The sequence below is a fragment of the Xiphophorus maculatus genome, chromosome 22 (assembly GCF_002775205.1).
Source record: "Xiphophorus maculatus strain JP 163 A chromosome 22, X_maculatus-5.0-male, whole genome shotgun sequence".
Taxonomy (NCBI): domain Eukaryota; kingdom Metazoa; phylum Chordata; class Actinopteri; order Cyprinodontiformes; family Poeciliidae; genus Xiphophorus; species Xiphophorus maculatus.
In genome coordinates, this window is record NC_036464.1 from 5,846,812 (window position 1) to 5,867,617 (window position 20,806).

At 37.7% G+C, this 20,806-nt stretch overlaps 1 protein-coding gene across 5 annotated transcripts in view; it reads left to right on the plus strand.

The window, feature by feature from the left end:
• Positions 1-20,806, plus strand: part of LOC102238269 (stromal membrane-associated protein 1) — an 85,145-nt gene that overhangs the window by 41,773 nt on the left and 22,566 nt on the right. For 3 of the 5 annotated variants that reach the window (XM_023327850.1, XM_023327851.1, XM_023327852.1), the window contains exons 7-8: positions 8,669-8,732; positions 20,538-20,656. In XM_023327850.1, the coding sequence (XP_023183618.1) occupies positions 8,669-8,732; positions 20,538-20,656 (183 nt within the window). The remainder of the gene's footprint in view (positions 1-8,668; positions 8,733-20,537; positions 20,657-20,806) is intronic. The other 2 variants (XM_023327853.1, XM_014469422.2) reach the window with 1 other exon arrangement.

Genomic DNA, 20,806 nt, shown 5'->3' on the forward strand with positions numbered 1-20,806 from the left:
GGGCATTAAATTTAACCAGCTAATCCCGAACCCGAGGCTGGCTGTCACTCTCACAGCCGCAGCCTAAACGAGATTCGTAACGCTCAGAATGCTCTCCTGCTTAGTGACAAATAAGATTCACCTCTAAAAACACCTGCTTTAAATTGGAGCGTGTGTGAGTTTTTGTGTTTGTTGACGGGGTTTTATTTGATTAGCTACTCTTTCCCTGAACACCGCCGTCACGCATCAGGCGTCAGACCGCAGCGTGACCTTCCACAATCACCCAAGTGTGTGTGCTTGAGGTGTTTGTGTCCCTGTGGATGCTTGCCTTTCGAGCCTCTGCATGTGTTTAGGTACCAGTTTGAGTGGGCAAGAATTACTGGACTATGTTTGCTGCCTTTAAAGGAAATGCAGGTTTATTTGTGAAGGAATTTAAAGTGTTTTATCAGGAAAATGAAGGAACAAAGGTAAAGAAAATAATGTCAAACGTAACCTGTTAATATTTTGGTAGAAAGTAAGCCATTTCAAATTTCCCCATGTTGTTAAATCACATTCGACGGCCGCTGCGCCGTTACCTAGCAACCCCAGCCGAGCCCAGCCCTGTTGCCTAGCAACCCAAGCGGAACTCTAGCGTGTTTGGTCAGTTGATTTTACCGCTGTATACACTGTACAATGGCTGCTGGAAAAGACGACTGTTTTGTTGTCGATTTTACTATCCAGAAACCACTTGCTGCATTCTTGATGCTTGTGCAGGAGACTCCACTTCTGCTTTTCAAAGACGTACGGTTGTATAACTGAGCACCAGTTTGTAGCCATTTTCACGTGGGAGTTTAAACGTTGAGTTGGTCAGCAGCGTCTTATATAAATTTGAAATGACAAGAGTCCCAAAAACAGCTCATATGCAGAACTGAGCAGACCAAAATGTCATTGTCTAAGAATGATTTTATGTTTAATCCTGTGAGCTCTAAATTTTAAATCTCCGCTTGGATATTTTTGCTTATTTTAATTGTATGAAGTTCTTTAAAATGGCCTGTAAGTAAATATTTTTGCCCATTTCTCCATAACAGGAGCAGTTATTTACAACGTACAGTCTATTAAAAGAGTGTTTCATCAGATTAATATCACTTCCTGCTACGGCGGGAGTGAAATTACCGTAATAACCCGACACTGGTTGGAAAGTGCAACGTCTCCTCTTTCAGAAACCGTTGGGATTTTTCAGATAGCGCAAAAGTATTGCAGAGTCACGGTACGCAAAGCTGGCTTGTAAACGTGTTGTTGGTGACACATTTCGGCTGATGAGAGATATGGCTAAGATAAATTGCTAAAATGTGATTAAATAATCTTTGCTGGTCTAAGGAAACCAATAATTTCTCCACATGTCAGATTTGCAAGTGTGTTTGCGAGGACTAGCAGAAGCATTTTGAATGAATTGCATCTTCCTTCCCTCCTCCTGTTTTGTCCTGATAATTGAAATTTGACAGTATATTTTATAAATGAGAGCTAGATTATCCCCTACTTATTGGATTTGCCTTAATCAAAGAGGTTAAAATGTCATATGTTTTACTCTTAACTAGAAAGAAGCCTCAAGACATGTTACTATGGTATCGAGTATTTTTTTTAGTTTGAACCATTAGTATTGAGACAACTCTACAAAGTATTCAATTAATTACCAGACATTCCCATTTATTTATCTTTTGCAGTGTATTATCCAGTACATTGTGTGAAACGCAGTGTTGATATGCATGAGTATTCTTTACCTGTGTATGCCAGCGTGGTTGCAGTTCAGAGGGCATAATGTGTGTCACATGGATGAAACGGGACGAAGAATTGCTTACGTGTAAGATCTACCCTATGTGACAAAAGCTTTTAGATTGTGCAGATGTGTCTGTGTGTGTCACCAGCTGAGTGACAGAGCTTGTTGAGTGATGGAAAACAGCACCAGTGCAGCTAACTGGGGTGTAGCACACACACACACACACCCTCACGCCCCCGCACGGGCGCACACACACACACTTCTGGATATAGCCAGCAGTGAGCATTGGTAACGCAATTTCAGCACACTTTCTCTTCACTTCCATCTCCTGCTTTCAGTCAGCTGCCCGTTCTCGCCTCTTGTCATTTTTTCCTCCGCCATCTTTTTCAATCTTGGTTGCTGTATTTACCTTCCGCCCATCTACATTCATGCACTTTTATCTTCTGCTGATTGTGTTTACTCCTCACTCTTTCTTACCCACATATTTCCCTCTCCCTAGTAACACAGAGAGGAGAAACAAGCTAGGATCTGCTCTTTCAATACGATCTAGGAGGGAGAATATCAGACCGGTGCTTCTAATCAATCTACTCGAATGCATTTGATTAACTAATCATTGTCACTGTGACCACCTCTGTAAATCAGGAGCATTGATGTGTCTGCAAACATAATGCTAAGGTGGAACGACATCAGCAATGACCCCGGAGAAGCAACTCTGCCTAGCGATCAATATGGGAAGTGTTAAAAGCCCATTTACAAACAATTTAAAGTTCATCATTCTACATTAATGACAAGTGGGGAACGTTTAGGACAGCTGCCAATCCTCGAAGGAGTGAATGTCCCAGCAAATTCAGCTCAATATCAGACTCTGAGACACCCTGGGCTCAATTTCAGCCTCAGTTTATGACACGACAATAAAAACATTTCAAGTATGTGGCTTGTTTTGAAGGAGTAGCAAAGTTTCATAATGCAAAGAACCTTGTTGCTAGAAAAACGGTATGCAAAAATAATTATCTCATACCAATCGCTAAGCATGTGACCTTGTTTTCCGTCATGAGACGGACGATGAAATAATCTGTATGACATATTCTAGAGCACGTGTGTCAAATAGAAGGCCCGTGGGCCAAATCTGGCCCACCGTAGCTTTTTATGTGGCCCTCTAGATTCTAGACTAAACATCAAGTGTGCTTAAATAACTTTTTTATAAGTCAAATCAATGCAGTTTTTATCTGTTTACTGCCAAATTACATCAATCAGTCCCTCCAGTTTCTTCACAATTATCGTGGAAATTCACACAAAATCAATAAATCCCTGCACTTTTTTATGCCAATGCATAATTGGAAATTTATTGCAGATTTTTCTCAAAAATTGTTAAAAACTTTAACAGCTGCCTCAGCCTTAATTGATGTCAGGTTATAGATCATGATCTATACAGCGAGTAATAAAAAGTCACATTTACTGTCATAAATAAGTGCAAATATTTCCAAATTAATACCACAAATGTTTTGATTTTTGTTGCAAAAAATCACAAAAAGCATCACGAAATCCTAGAGGAACTGAAAAGATGTTCATTAACATTATTTATTTTAAGAATTCAGTGATATTTTAGCAGTTTGTGACCAGATTTTCCGAGTACATTCTGGCACAACCGGCCCTTTAAGAGCATTCATGATCTTGATTTAGCCCAAAATGAAAATGGGTTTGACACCCCTGTTCTAGAGTGAAATGTGACTCCAGTCTAGGTCATCAGCAGGACAACAATCCCCAAAATATCAGCAAATCTACAAAAGAATGACTGAAAAAAAACAACAACAAGGTTTAACAATGGCTCAGTCAAAGTCCAGAGCCCTCCTGATTCTGATGCTATGGTGGGTTTTGTATTTAAAGAGGACACATTATTCTTCTTTTTAAAGAAATTAAGCTTGGGCTATAAAAAACAGTTTCACTATGTTTTTTTTTTTTTGCACAAAATTATTCTCAGATAATGAGATTTTAGCCGGGTAAACATAAAAAAAAAAAAAATTACTTGTTGCTACAAGGCAGCTGAAGGTTTTATTTTTTATAGCCTGGACTGTTTTTAGGAGCAGTAAAAACCCAAATGAAAGTACAAAAACATGGAGAAAGTTTTTTTTTTTTTTTTTTTTTAAGCAAATATCTTCAAACTTCAGTAACTGAGGCAACACTGGAAAGAAATGTGAACCAACATTTCTCCACACTGAAGTGAGAGACTAGTAAAGTCAGGCAGAAAATGACTACTGAGAGTTATCACTGCTAAATGTGTCTTTACAAACTATTGGATCGTAGTGGACTCTTGGTATTTGTGGGGGTTAGAGACTACAGCCACATATGGAATATCTAAAATCTGCAAATATTGAGATCTCCTCTAAAAGTGACTGTAATTGCCTATTTTAGAAGTTCAAACATCAAAAGATCCCTTATATACATCAGTACACAGAGTGGAAACCATCTTAGCAAAGTTTCATTCTTATAGCATGTATATAATTTGGTAAAGTAGCCTTTCACAGAGTTTTAATTAGTAATTTTTGCTGTTTGTTTTGCTGTCATTTAACATTAATAATGAGAAACCAATGTTACAAGAAATAATCAAGAAAATAAACTGGATCCAAAAAGCCAAGATCCACCTGGCAGCTGCCTCATCTGATGAACACAAAGACAAGAAGTGATGCTTTTATGAAAAGAGCTAGGTGAGATTTAAAAGAAGGTTTTGAATTTGGCATTTAGCTTTTGCATGCAAAATTTATCAGATGAACAAAACTGGCTGACATCTCATCAGCAAAACAGCACAGAGAGCATGCTGACAGAGGTTTGACATTAAGCTTTTATGAATTCTGCACAGCGAAGCAACAGGTTGAGTAAACTGAAGCTGGGAAAGAGAGAACACATGAAATCCACTAAATCCATTATATCATGATGATCAATTTCCGCAAATCTAGTTCTTACAATGTGGGAATTGTGTAAAAAATATAACATTTACGTTTGAGCTGTGAAAATGAAGAACTGCTAAAGGCTTGACGCGATCTCTTCTTTTCGCTTTAAAGTGGCGCCATTATCTCTTTCTATAAAATCCAACAATTTTCAGATTCAACGCTTTTAACTGTAAGCTAATAAAAACATGAGCTGCTCATTAAAACTTTATAATGGGTAAAGGGAATCCTGCTGCCAAAAACTCCAAAAGAAAACAAAACAAAAATAAACAGTGCTGGAGCTCAATTTGTAAAACTTACATTACTGTACCCTATGCTAGCTAATGCTAATGCTACAAAATATTAGCCTTGTGCGGTAGCTAATGTTTCTCATTCAATTGTGGTGAAGAGGAAACATGAGGCAAATTCAGAAAGAAACCTAATATTTAAAGCTCTTGAAAACACGCAGACTCGATCCAAAGAGGAAATGTATGGAGGACTAATCCTGCCAAAATCAACAATAAAAATATATCTAAATAAATGGCGCCATAAATGATTATTGTGGCAAATATCACATCTATGTCTATGTCACATCTATCTATAAAGAAAAAGGAACTTTCCCAATGTATTTAAAAATACAGAATGATATAAAGTAATAATCATTTTCAACCATTTAATTTTCCATTTTATTTCCAATTGTATTGTTTTGATTATGTTCCTTTATTTTCTTAATTTTCCATATTCTTTACTTATTCAACACATCTTTTATTTCTTTTAAATCATTTATATTTTAATTATTTACAAATGTTTGTGCTCCATTCCAAAAGCCTGCCAAAGTTATAATTAAAAACACCTAAATGCTACTTCCTCTCTTAAATATTACAGGCACCAGAAGAATGTTAGTTTTTCTCTGACTTAAAATATTGCTTTACATCTGTCAGCATCTTTTTTGAACAACATTGTACGGTGTGAGCTTTTTATCAAAGTGTCATTCAGGATTTTCTCTAATGAATTTTCTCCCTTTCTTAGCGTTTGTGTGGGTTGTAGCACAGAGAGTGAGAGTCTGATGTCAATTTATGTAAACTGTAAATCAAGTCGACAGCCGTAAAGGACTTTTTCCCCAGCCTGCAGTATTGCCAGATTTATTCAGCTTTTCTTACAGGATATTTCTGAATATAGATCCTATTCAGTTTATGTGCAATTCTCACATTAGTCATTGGTCAAGGCTAAGGATTCACTTCCAACAATCGCATATTTTTCAATTAAACAAAGATGGCTGAAGCTTTCCTATTCAATGAATAATTATACAAAGTAACCTTGAAACTTTTCAATCTACATGAACTTTAAATTAAAATCTATTCTTACAAATTCCCTTCCTCAGCTGAGGCTCTTCCTCCTTTTCTTTCTGCAAATGTAAAATTTTCTGCATTGCTTTATCCATTTCTGTGACCGCAGCACAAAACAAAAAATTTACTGCTGAACACAAATGACCTTCCTGCTGCAGTTCGTGCTGCTGTTGTCGAAGCTTTGCTGCAGGGCCAACACACATCAACCCGCAGCCCCAGCATCCTTGATTAGGCATGGACACGGTAATTGTTTTCATTGCCTTGGATGGAAACGACATTGAAGCTAATGTGGTCCATCGATCTTTTTGTTCGGAGGGAAATTGGGTTTGTTACCAACGTTGTAGATCCCTCATGGATCATGTGTTAACCCCTCTAAACTTTGATGTTTCTCTTCATTCTGCACCGTCTTTTTTGCTTTTTTGTTGTTCTAACTTAACTCTCTTTTGCAGTTTGTCTTGTTTGTGTTTATTTTTATGTGAGGCATTTGTAAATGCAAACAGACGATAAAAATAACATTTGTAACGACTCCATGTTGTAAAAAGAACTCTTGTTGGCTTTGGTATTCAAAGTAGTTTTGGTCACAAACCACAGCTTTATTTCCACAGGGTTCCCCCTGTGTATCATAAGCCTGGCGGGCCACCAGGCCTTACTTGTGCCCCCACCAGGCTTAGCATTGCTTATTTACTGAATTGTTTTTTTTCCTTTAGTGTTGGCATTTTTTAGACTTTGTAGTTGTTGTTCAGATATTAATCTTCCAATCTACCAATAACACATAGTTATCAAATGATATTTTTAAATTTCCTGTCAACATTAAACATTTTTTAACTAAAAAAACACGACGGGTCGCTGGATGAATGACTGCCTTATCAACCAACCACCAGGCTTAGCAAGTCTTCTGGGGGAAACCTTGTTCCAATTTATTTTTTCATGTAAACGGCATCTGGATGGCATAATCTCTGATTGTTTTATAGCAGTTATGGTTTAAAAGTCAGGCAGAGTCACTCCAGACTAAATGGAAATTTGTAACTGGGGTTTATTTTACATGAATTGCTGCTTTCCTGATTGTCGAGCTTGTGGGAGTTTTTAGAAACTTGAGCCAAATATTTAATCACGGCGATTACACTTTCTAACTTAGGAAAAATTGCTCTTGATTCCTTAAAAGGCTTACCTGGAATAAACATAATATTTTTTAGATTTACAGAGAGCTAGTGGAATTAGCATCCACTAGATTTAGCAGAAATGTTTAAGTGACCATGCTGTTTATGAATATTATCGCTTTGTAGTGTAGCTCTGAAAGTACACCAGAGATTATTTTATTTTTTAAAAACTGCACCAATTAAGTCAAATCATAATTAAATCATTCCCTTAAAAAAAAAAAGAAATTTGAAAGAGTGATGCCCACAATTTTTGAAACATTGATTGTTTCTAGAAAGAATGTGATTCTAGACAACTTTTTACTAGGAGCAATGTATTTATGGATCCAAACCATTCAATAAATTCAAAAGTATTGAAAATTTTATTTATTTCAGGAACTTTATTGCTAAACGAAACATATTATAGATTAATTACACACAGATTTCTGTTAATTAGATATTTTTTGCTTACAGTTCATAAAAACATGACATTTAAAATTAGGATATTACATCAGACCAATAAAAAGATACTATTTTTAATGATGGAAATATGGAGTTAATGAAAAGTATGTTTAATACCTTAAACTTAAAAGTTTTTATTTTCAAAAGATACTTCAATTATTACAAACAAGACTCACAAAGACAAATATTTTAATTTATTGAACACATATATTTATTGAGTACATTTTGTTTGCCATTGCTGTAAATTCATTTTTTGCCATAATCTGGTGCTGTATTTAAAATAAAGTTAACTTGAAAGGTCACCATAGTGTGACATATGTAGAGGAATATAATTATATTAATAGTTAAAAATTATGTTGTTTGGTGGGTTCGCACTAAGATATGTTTCAACCTAAAAGAAATGTATCGTGTCAAATGGATTGGGATTATGTAAGAGCGGAAATACTCTTTATGGAGTTGTTTTTTACTGAGGAAATCTGGCGCCATAGAAGGTAAAATCGACCTGGTTCCCGACTTCCCCTTTGAGTGCGAAGCCAAAGTGAGACGGAAAGAATGTCTGGGAAATAAACTGTTTGGATAGATAAGAATAATAATTGGCTTGTTTTGCACCTTTGAAATGGAGCAGATGTTGGAGGTCAATAGGTCTGAATATTGCCAAAGAAACTCCAATACACGCTCATTTAAAAGCTGATGAAATTCCTACGTAAGGAAACACGTCAAACACGGGCAGCAATGCTATTGGTCAAAACTTACCAACTTACACCAATGAAAATGAGATTCTATAAAACAGACTGACTCTGAGAATACGATGAGATTTTGGGGAGATTTGACTTTGTACTGTAAGATGATCTGTGGAACAGTGTAATAAATCTCCACTCGCCGTGGCCTGCAGCTGAAGGACTCGTTTTTGAGTATTATTTCTTATCTATAAATATAATTAAGAGTTTAAGACCTTTTTCGATCCTACAAAAATTAGGAACATGATGATGTTCCAATTTATCATCCAATGAAAGTTTATTTGTAAAAATAAATTGTATTAATTTGTGTTTTCTGTTTTTTTTTTGTGTGTGTCAGCAGTTGGAGTGCAGATCCAGCCCCAAGAAAAGCACAGAACCGGCTGTGGACCTGTTAGGGCTCGGTAAGACGCCTCATTTTACCTTTAAAGTAGAGGCAATAAGGACTTAGAATTTTAGCACAATATTATTTAGTGCTATTAAGACAACGATATGATGAAAAACTGTTTATCATTTCTGGTTTTTTAGTTAACTGCATGGCACAGCTTTCAAATTCAAATTATTGATGCCAAAGGGAAATGTTAGTCATAGCGTCAAAAACATTCCTGTTTGATATAAGCTTATTTAGGACCCATATACATAAATAAGTGTGATTCATATCACTAAACTGCACATAACTTAATTTAATTATTAAATTCTTTTACTTATTCATATTTTTGGTGCTGAAAATAGTACTTTTTTTTAACATTAACTGAAATTTATAGTGATTTTAAGTCACAATTCTTATCATGGCAAGATATTTTTCATAATACATTGCAAACAAATTAATAAAAGCCCACCCATTTTTTTTTTTTTAGTACTACAATAACTTGTTATATTTTATGTAGACTAAACCAGCTAAATAAGTGGCAAAAGTAAAGAAAGTTTTGAAACATTCCAACAAAGTGATGAAACCTTTTAGTTGTTTATCTGAGGAGTTTTGTTAGCAAGTCAAAAGCTGCGGGATTGTTTTTAAGAAATGGAGCCAATTAAACTTTTTAGCTGTGAAACGGTTCATGGGAAGCAAAGACACAGAAGAGGATGATAAATAACTGAGTAAGAAAAGACCAGGAGTGTGTACTCCTGTCAGAACATTAATTGAGCAGCTCTCAGCTGCATCATCGGAAAGCAAATCAACACTCTCCTGTTGCGTCTTCAAACGGCTACAAGTCGACTTGACAAGCATTTCAGTGCATTTCCTGTGATCCCTGCACAGCCAGGCGTGGTGAGATGTTGTTCACACCCGGGTATTTTCACATATTGTACATAATTGGACCTCTCCTCATGGTGCAGGAAGACTGAAATTTGCTGATCTTCCTCCTCGCTGGTTGCAAATTAATTCCTTTTACATGTTTTCCTGCAGAGCTCCGAGTCCAGATTTGTTAAATGTTTTAATTTTCTGTAGTTTGCACAGACCAAAACATATTCCACATTCATAAAATGGTTCTTTGAAAGAACGTTGTGGTCTGTCAGTATGCAAAAAGATGTGGTTGACTGGGAGAAAATTTAAAGGGTCGCTGAAGCTCAAGAGAGAAGTGCCCTCAACATTCATCAATGCCCTTGACAAGGTTATATAAAGAACCTGAAAATGAATAAATCGACGCATATTTTCACTGAAAAAATCAATTTCAGTCCTTTTATTCAGTAGGGAAACAAATCCATACTGAGAAATATAAATATTTTTTATCAAATCACCAGTGTGACAGTAATGAACACTACTTTCATTTCCTATTAAATAAACATGACTGGAGCGCTACTTGAGTCATACTTTATGTTTTTAACTTGATCAGAGCCTCTAGGTTGTAATTCAAATTCTCTTTCATAAGACATTTCTGTCTGAACCCCTAAAAGACGAGCCACCTGTGAGTTTCCTCACAATTCCAGAGTGAAGTCGATGAAAACAAGCTGGCAGTCCAGAGGTGCCACGCAGCATCAACGCCAGTCTTTTCTCTTGAAAACAATAATGGCGGACGGACTTGGTGCAGTCAGCAGTGATCTTGTTGTAACAGTTGTAACAGCGCTAGCTAGAAACAACCAATCAGATCCAGGAGGTGGGTCTTAGACTTGTCAATCACAGTATCGTGTGGTGCCACTTACCCCATCCCCTCCCTCCCTCCCTCCCTCCCTCCCTCCCACCTACCTTTGCTCTCTGCTGCTTCCTGATAGCAGAGCTTGTTCTGAATGCTCAGGCTAGTTAGCATAACTGCGAATAACAGCACTAAGCCAAGCCTCCAGGCCCTGATTGGTTGTTTTTGGTCGGGAGCGGTGCATTTCTTGAGATTGCTATGGACACCTTGCATGTTATTGTATACATCCGGAAATTTCACACATGCGCACAACGATGGAGGGCAAAACGACGATTCTTTTAAATGCCATCCACTGTTGCGCTGCCGCGGTGGAACAACTCCGTTAGCAAAGTGAAACCTGGAGATGTAGGAGGTATTAATTTAGTCCAATGCGCCACAGGGAAGGGAAAATAACCGACAACAACGTTGCTAACATATCAGGATTCAACACCAAAAAACATTCAGGTCGTTACAGTTTTATGTTTTTCGTCAATGTTTACTTTTAGATTCGTAATATAAGTGATCGCTAAGGTAGATTAGCTACCACTGCTATTAGCTAAGCTAACACTGCAGTTTTTGATTAGCTAATTTAAACACCTGCTCTACCGATGATCTGTCAGTTAGTGTGTAGGTCGCCTTTTTTTGTTTTGTAACTGAACTGAAAGACAATGATTTGCACTGCACATCTACATGTTAAGGTTGTCAAAGGGAGGCTAGCATAACTGAACTCTCCCTGTTCAGCATAACTGAACTCTAAAATGTTTTGTTCTTAAAACATTTTACTGATGTTATCTATTTGTTGTTGTGTTAACAATTAGTAGTAAAGCATTGCTTTCCTTTTTATTTTATATATGAGGCTTATATTTAAGCTCTAGCACATTATATTGACAGCTTAGCAGGTAAAGTCAAAACTAGTCATCGTGAGCCAGCAGCTTTTTGCTCTCCTCAGGAGGAGGAGATCGATCTTTTCACTGATTATTTGTCTCATAACAAACTGTCATGACATAGTGACAGTTTTATAAAAGTTACATACTGCATTTTAATGAATAATGCTAGGTACATTATTTTTAACAAGTATGAATCTTTTTTTATAGACTCAAACTATCTATAGATACAGAAGTGACATTCTCAGAGATTTTGGTTGACAAAGTGGCAACATTTAAATACAACTACACATTCAGACTTAGAATCACAAAATATATATTAATTGGATTCTTTTACACACACACATTACTAATTACACATCTACACAGCACAAATGCTCAGCCATTTTATTTTATTAGGTCACAAAACTCAATTCATGACTACTGTATCTGATTTACAAGGACAGCGTATATTTGACTTGCATTTGTGCCCAAAGAACAGTCATAGATCCCTCTTTCTTTATTCTCCAACCTTGTGAGATACTCAAGGAGACGACTAAACGAAGTGCAAAGTCTTAACAGTGGATGTGTAATAATTTTATCTCTCGACGTGAGAGTTCCTCCCCCCCACTGCATAAAGGCATTAGCGTGATTATGCTCCTGCAGTAAGAGATAAATTAATCTTATTGTCTGTTATGAAAATGATGTGTCCTCTAGGAGTTAATTAAAACACACTTCCTCATGGTGACGCACCGACTGTTAGGGACTGTCTGACCATTTTCATTTGTCAGATTGCTGTGTGAACAGAAGGTTTTCTATCACCTGCATGCTGGGATTTAAATGGTATTCAGGGTTTCCACCAGAAAACCTGTGAAGCCCAGTGGTAGGGCAGTCCACCAGTGGCCCGCCATGTTTTTGTGTTAAATGTTATAAATAGGGCTGCAACGATTCCTCGAATGATTCAAGTACCTCGATTATTAAAATTCCTTAAGGAAAATTATATGCCTGGAAGTTTTGTTAAATTATGTTTTATTATTTAGCGCACTGTGTTCTGGCTGGGTGATTATTTGCGTTGCACATCGCTCTCACTGGAGTGCGGCAGCCTTTCTCAGTCAGAGCTGCTGCCTGGTGGCTGGTTCAGAGCGAACTGCAGTGCAGGCCGCTGTTCTGTAGTTGATACCTAACGGAAGAGTAGCTTTATGGATGAACCGGAACCGGTTTTCCAAGCCGCTTTTCAATGCAACATATACGTTGAGATGCTAGTGGCGGTGGGTTAGTGACAGACATGTTGTTGTGCGGAGCTGCATGTCAGTGTGTTAGAATCATGGCACAAAACCAATGAAAGGCAAAAATCTTTGTGCAGTTTTTTCTAAACAAACCGAGTAAGTAGAGTAATGCTGTTGGATTCAGAAAATGTTAGCTAGCTAATAAGCTAGTTTTGATGTCTGTCTGCAGAGGTGGGTAGTAGTGGTTACATTTACTTCAGTAACTTTTTTTGTGGGGGGGGAAAGGTGTAGAAGTAGATTTAATCCACTTTACTAATAGTAACAGTAATAGCATGAACTCTTGCTACTCTTGAGTGGATTGGTTTTGCATTTAAAAAAATTATAGAGATTTTAAACATTAGATCCTGAGATTTCTGCAATATATGAGTTAACATTTATAGATAATTACTCAGCATTTTCTACATGTAATTTGTACAGTTATTCTGGGTATTCTATTTGAAAGTCATATGTTTGTTTATGTATTTATATTAAATAAAATGCCTATTAATTGTGCTCACCCCTCAAAATAAGTCATTGCCTCTGTGGTATTTGTGTTGTTATTGATGAACATGACATCAGAATGACTGCGGCTCGAAATTAAACCGATGTCACGAACTGGATTCAAACCTGTGACATTTTGACTACCCTGAGTGTGGGTTCGCCGGTTAACCATTGTAGCATTGTTCTCCGCGCTTGTTGACCTAAATCTAAACGGCAGCGGTGCAGTAAAAAGACAGACCGGGTTGCTTCAAGTTTTGTTCTTCGTGAATTTCTAATATGCAGTTGTTCTCCTTTACGGAGCTGCACTGTGCCGGAGCGAGCTGAGCGGATGAGGTGCTGGCAGAGGAGCCAGAGCCCCGTGGACACAGCATTGATCAAAAATTCCCAACCGCAGCATGGAGGAGAGAGATTACTATAAATAACCAACACTACACCTCTTCCAGCTACACTGGGTGGATGAGATTTCACACATAATCAATAACTCAAATACACGGCAGTGTGCCTTCAGCATCTCCTTCATCAATCCCTCTGTAGCTCCATCTCTCAGGGAATGCTACTCCTCTGTTGTCAGTAAACCATGCGCTCTCTCAGATCAGGTTGCTTTGTGTTTCAGTTGGTGCAGCAGTGCTGCCACGAGAGTAAAAACTGGGCCTAAATTTACCCCAGGGAGTTTTCTTACTCCAGTTCTCCTCCAGTCTTTGGTTTGGATTATGACCATCCTGAGGAAGCCATTAAATATAAGAATGCTTGAATGTTTAAATTGAATTACTATGGATGAATTTATGTTAAACTATTCCTTTTTTATACAATCAAAGTCTTTATTATCACTCTTTGCTTTTAATACAATCAGCAGCAGTGTGACCCCTAATATTCTCTATGTAAAGGTCAGGAGTTCTGGGATTACTGCAAAGAAAAATTAACATGTTTCAGGATATTTCAGTGATAGAAATTGCTGACCTTTTAAACACAACTGTCTCCAGAGTCTATAACAGCTCCTCTATTGTGTATCCGCCTTACATCTCAGTGGTGTAGGAAGACGCTGCTTTAAGCGAGTAACACTTTGCCTTCCCACACAAGTTGCCAAAGCCATAAATATTTCGAACATGTCAATAAGTCTGCAGCACAAGCATCCCAACTTACTGAATTAAACCCCTTTTTCTACTTTAAAACTTCCACAAATCTTTTGTTGCATAGATTGAACAAGGTGTTATTTCACTTTCCCATGTTATAAGTTAATTTATCTGCCAATGGAGTTAATACTTTCTTTGCTTAAAACAAGCACCTGTAACAAGATACAAGATAGTTTTGTATCTTGTTACAAAGTTACTTGTAAGTTATTTTGTCTTATTTCAAGCATATTAAGATATTTTCTCTTGAAACTGGACCAAATTTACTTGGCAAGATTTGGTGTATTTGCAGTGTGAATTCTTTTGGTGCGTTCACACTAAACGTGTCTAACGCTGCAAATTCGACACGTGTGCATTTTGGTGCGTTCATACCAAATGTCTACGTGGAATATCGGACGTGTTGGACGCACTCGACGTATCAAACGCTCAACACGCTCCAACCGGTTCAAATCGTGCCACACTAAAAACTCAAAACTCGCCAGAACGGCCCTCGACGCACCTCCTAATAGACTTTGAATGTAAAACAGATGCACCTGACGCTCCAAACTGGTTTGGTATGAACGCACCATGTACCTTTCATCCCCCTATATTTGCTCTATATTGCCAAACGTATTTTCTCACCCATCCAAATTGTTGGAATCAGGTTTTCCAATCACTTCCATGGCTATAGGTGTGTAGAATGAAGCAGCTAGGCATGCAGGCTATTTTCACCAACATTTGTGAAAGAATGGGCCGTATTAAAAGAAAATGGAAGTGTTTGAGAACGACAGCAACTCGGCCACGTAAACTGACGGAGCGGGGTCAACAGATGCTGAAGTTTATAGAGCAACGAGGTTGCCAACTGTCTGAAGAATCAATCACTACAGACCTCCAAACTTCATGTGGCCTTACAATTAGCTCAAGAACCGACCGCAGAGAGCTTCATGGAATGGGTTTCCGTGGTGGAGCAGCTGCATCTAAGCCATGCATCACCAAGTGCAACGCACAGCGTCAGATGCAGTGGGGTACAACACGCTGAAGTGACGAATCACTTCTCCCTCCGGCAATCTGATGGACGAGTCTGGGTTTTTCGGTTGCCAGGTACTTGTCTGACTGCATTGTGCCAAGTGTAAAGTTTGGTAGAGGAGGGATTATGGTGTGGGGTTGTTTTTCAGAAGCTGAGCTAAAGAAACTGAATGCTTCAGCATACCAAGACATTTTGGACAATTCCATGCTCCAAACTTTGTGGGAACAGTTTGGATCTGGCCCCTTCCTCTTCCAACGTGACTGCGCACCAGAGCACAAAGCAAGGTCCATAAAGACATGGATGGCAGAGTCTGGTGTGGATGAACTGCACAGAGTCCTGATCTCAACCCGATGGAACACCTTAGGGATGAATTAGAGCGAAAAACCGAGAGCCAGGCCTTCTCGTCCAACATCAGTATGTGACCTTTTTTGGTCAAACATCGACATAAATACTCCTAATCCTGGTGGACAGCATTCCCAGAAGAGTTGAAGCTGGTGTAGCTGCTAAGGGTGGACCAACGTCTTATCAAACCCCATGGATCAGGAATAGGATGTCACTTAAGCTCATATGTGAGTCAAGGCAGGTGAGCGAATACTTTTGGCAGTGTAGTGTTTCTATAAAGATGTGACGGGACCTAATGCACCACTAAATGCACCTAATTTCCTCACGTAAAGATAGACTTATGGTAGACCCATACCAGCTCTCTGACACACCAGCAATCATGGCGTAATAAGCAACAGTTTGACAGCAGCTTTAGAAAAGAAGGCAACAATAATTCAGAGAAACACTTTTACCCAACAGAAATCTAATGCTACAGTCGGCTCAGGCTCACCCTCACCCTCACCCTCACTGAACTGTTGAAAGCTGCAAAAGCAAAACCCAGCCTGGAGAATTTCTGCTGCTGCTGGTGGATTCAAGTAGAAGGATAATAATTTGTCTTTCTTCAGCATAAATCTGCTCACCCAGCCAGCTTTTTGTCAGCAGCACAGCCTTCTGTTGGAAGTTCGGGTGATTAATGTGTCCTGGGCACAGTCTCGACTTCTTAATACCAGTTGGTAGGAAAGGAAGAACACACTGGTATCCCCCCATAGACTCCAGAGAATCTTCTTTTAAACCAAACATATATTTCAGAGCTTGCTTCCACTTTCTATTTTCATGTGTTTTTGACTTTTAGTGCAGTAGACTTCACTAATCATTAACTTTTACCACATTTCATAACCAACTCATCATGTGGTGACATGAAACAGAAAGGATTCTCAGTTTTAATAAACCAACATAAAATATTTTTTGTCTAGTTTTGCCACCACACAGAAGTTTTGGTGACCAGATGGGATTTAGCTCCTTTCTTGACTCCTGCAATTCTTCATGTCAGAATCTGACAACTACATTTCATGCTCTAGTTGTAGCTTGTGTTGCTAGAAAAAGAGTGAATTTAAATGTCTGGTTGAATTTTTACGGAGCCAATTTATTGCGAGGGAACGCAAAAGAAAAATATTTTCCATATCCCTCATAGCGCTCCATAAATGTTGGTCTCAGGACACATAAAACTATATCCCTTTAAAATCTTTATCACATTTTTTTAGAACATATTTATTAACACAAATAGTTTAGCCCTTATCATCCTGACCCACTTCTTTATATGACAGTTTCCTCCAGCTAAATGTCTGCAGTGATCTTTATAGATCCTGTGTTCAAGGAAACCGATGCTCATCTTAAAGGCTGGAAGATGCCAGAAGCATCAACAAACTTAAACATTTATAGAGTTGGGAAAACCACTGCACTCCTGAGGACAACTGAGGCAGTAAGATTTGGCAGATTGTTAACAAATTTCATCAACAATCCATCTCCTCCACAACACAACACAACAGGGATGTCCAAACAAATTGTCAATTAAAAGGATGTGAGGCCTAAAAGTATGTAGTTAAAAAAGAAAAAATGAAATTACAAATCTGCTGAAAGTATATCTAAAAGATTTGATGGGAAAGGCATCTTGAGGAGCTAAAATATCTGGTACTTGACATGTCATTGGCTGGCGTTTTCAAACCAGCCAATCCAGAAGCGTCTTTCATTTTTCTTGCTGCTGATTGGCTGTTCCCCAAAGAGCTAGTAGAGGAAGTGCAAATATGGATTCCACTGTCCATATCAAATAGTTGCATAGTTGGTGTTTGAACTATTAAAACAGGTAGCTATATGCATTTTTAGAAGGGGTATAAAGTATTTTCAGATCTTAGATATTTATTGGAACCACAAATACCAATTGTCTAGTGTATTTTGGTTTATTTCATAGGAAAGACAAATATAAAGCTTACAAAAATCTTTAAAAAAGCTTTGCATATTTGCTTTTCAAAAGGCATCTAGTTGCTAATTCTTTTTTAATTCATATTTTGTGTTGTGGCAAACATTTTTCATTGTAAGTATCTATTTTTATTAATTAAAAAATTAATAAACTCTGTCTACAACAACCACCTGAGCTGGCAGGACTAATTTTTATCCCTGATGAATTGCCATTGGGGACCCACACAGAATCAGTTCAGGAACCACAAATTGCCCCGAACCGCACTTTGAACATCTCTGTATGTCTCTTTTTGTATTTGAAAAATAAAAATACAAATACAATGCAAAACATGAGTTGTTCAGTTTAAGAAGTGCTTTATGAAAGTGTTTGAATATGGGTCCACTATATGTGACTTTAGTTGGTCAAGATTAAGTAATAAAGACTTTTCTTCAGACATTTATGACTTGGGTTTTATAAAATAAACGTTAGAGATTCAAAAAACTTTCCATTTTCAGTGAGAGACATTAAGAACTTAAATCCCCTTCCTTTAACATCAGATAATGGATGAATTAATGAAAAAAGTGAAATTATCAGAACAGTGCTTCTTTGTTAGTCTGCATATTAAAACTTCCGTTTAAGTTGAAGATTTGCAGCAGAGCTATTATCTTTTCAAAAATCCACTCATTTTCATATGAACTCTTCAATGTAGACTTTATTAACAAAGCTTTTAACTTCTTGCTGTCTTTTTTTTTTTTTTTTTACCAAATTATCAATAAAGGTACAAAAATCTAAATTTTTGTGGAATCCAACATAAACGTTTTTGCATATTTTATTTAAGTCAAAAGTTAAGATTTAAAACTCACCGTGTCCATTTATTACCAAATGTGATTGGACATAACACCCACACAACAAAAGCTAATGGTAGAAAACACATTAGAAAACCAAAAAGTAATATTCTAAAGCTTAATTATTAAGAACTTTTAACCCTTTTTGCTTTCAGAATAGTTTTATTTTATCTAAAAGGCATTTTTATATATTTTCATGAGAAACTCTACTGTCACGATAAATGTTCATAATTTAAAGTTTATTGATCTAAACTTTAAATTATGATGAGCATTTAATGCTAGATCTGGAAGACATTTAAAATATCCAAAATAAATAAAATTGCACTGAATGTTAATTTGTGTCTATTTTGTCATGTTTTTGTGTGTCTGTATAACAGAAAATATAAATATATGGGGGGAAAGTACATTTTTTCAAAATAGTTACCTAAGTAAATGTAACTAATTACTACCCGACTCTGAAATTGTGCTTCAAAAAATGACGGGTTGAGACCAAAACACCAAACTGAAGAGTTTTATCTTCCAGTTTTTGGTAAAAAAGAGAAAAATGTTAAATCAACTGGAAAATTATGGAGGTTGTTTTAATTTATCATGTGATTAACTGATTTATTGCGAGAGGTCTGTGGAAACTGTGTGTTTTGGTTTATTTTTATGATTTTGACCCTTTTTATTTAAAGAAATTAACATGTAGAAAAGAGATGTTGTGCATTCAAAGCATAAAAATCACCATGCGTGGTAAAAACAGGATGTTTCTCAGACCTCCACCAACCTCCTGCAGCCCCCGGGCCAAAGACAACTCCTGCCCTTCAGGAAGTTACTGCAAGCAATCAGCTTCATGAAAAACTCCCACGTACAAAAAGGTCTGGCTGAAACAACACCGCCATCTCTCTCTCTCATCTGTTTTCTTTCCTGGAAGGTGTCCCCCAGGTGATCACATGATTGAAGCAACCAATGAACTGCAAGGCAGAGAGGATCCAGGCCCAGTTAGAGCAGAGGTTAACACCTTGAGGGAAAGAACTGGACAGATTTCAGATTTTAAGTAAACAACCTGTGGAGGCATTTCTCCTTTCCCTCCATGAGCGACGTGGGCTCATCCACCAGAGTCATAGCAGACTGAGCACAGCATTGGGTCAAAGCTAAAAAACACAGAATTCAAGTCCAGCAAGTTGTGTTCTGATTTATTTTAGTGTTTTATTTTAATGCTTTCAGTGCAACTAAATATTGCTCTAGAGTCATTTTCTTGTGTTTTTGCTTAAATTAGGGTCTGTCATGACCTCTTAATCATATAATATTAACATTTTCTTTTTATGAACCAATATTATCTCAATGTGACTCTAAACAGGCGAGATTTTAGTCTTGATTTAAGGGAACTCAGTGTTTCAGTTGTTTTGCAGTTTTCTGGATGTTTGTTCCAGATTTGTGGTGCATAGAAGCTGAATGCTGCTTTTCCTTGTTTGGTTCTGGTTCTGTGGATGCAGAGCAGAACCAGAAGACCAGAGAGGTCTAGAAGGTTGCTATGACAACAGCAAATCTTTAATGTGTTGTGGTGCTGAGCTGTTCAATGATTTATATGCTAACAATATTTTAAAGTCTATTCTTTCAGTGCAAGAAATTTAAAACTGGTATGATGTGCTGTGTCTTCCTGGTTTCAGTCAGACCTCCAGATGCAGCATTCTGGATATGATTGATTTTTTTAGGCAGACCTGTGAAGACACTGTTGCAGTAATCAGTGCGACTAAAGATAAACGCATGGATGAGTTACTCTAGATTTTGCTGAGACTTTAGTCCTCTAATCTTGGAAATGTCCTTCAGGTGAATGAAGCCCGACTTTGTAACCATCTGATTGAATAAGATATACAGAGGAAACTGTTTTAGCACTACCTAACATTCTCAGTCTTCCTTATTTCTGCTCTTAGGGGTTCAGCCAATCAGCGCAGAGGAAAACAAAAGCGGCTCCTGGATTGGCTGCTTTGCAAACACCAGCGTACCAAGTAGCATTTTAGCTTCCAAAGCTGCATTTTCTTTAGAGTTACGACAAATCCAAAAATAAGAGGGAGGTTACTGCTCCACAAAGTCTAAAACTAAATCAGTAGGGATTCTGTGAAAATTATTTTTTATCAGTTCTCTCTCCAGCTCGTCCAGGTGTTTGGATCCCACCTTCTGAGTGGTTTTTGTTTCTTTTAAAGCTGAAACTCAGATTTAAATTCTGTTTTCCTGTCTTCCAGATGCTCCAGAGGGAGAAGGGAAAGGTTCTGATCAAACGGGTCCCGGCGGGAATGAGCTGGATCTGTTCGGACCGATGGTGTCCAACCCACTTCCCCCCAACACCACAAAGCATGATCAGGTAGTTAAACACACACACACACACACACACACACCCACACACACACACACACACACACACACACCCACACACACACACTCACACCCCCACACACATATGCACACGGTGACTTTCATCAGCTGCTTATCACCTCAGACAGGCTGCCACTGA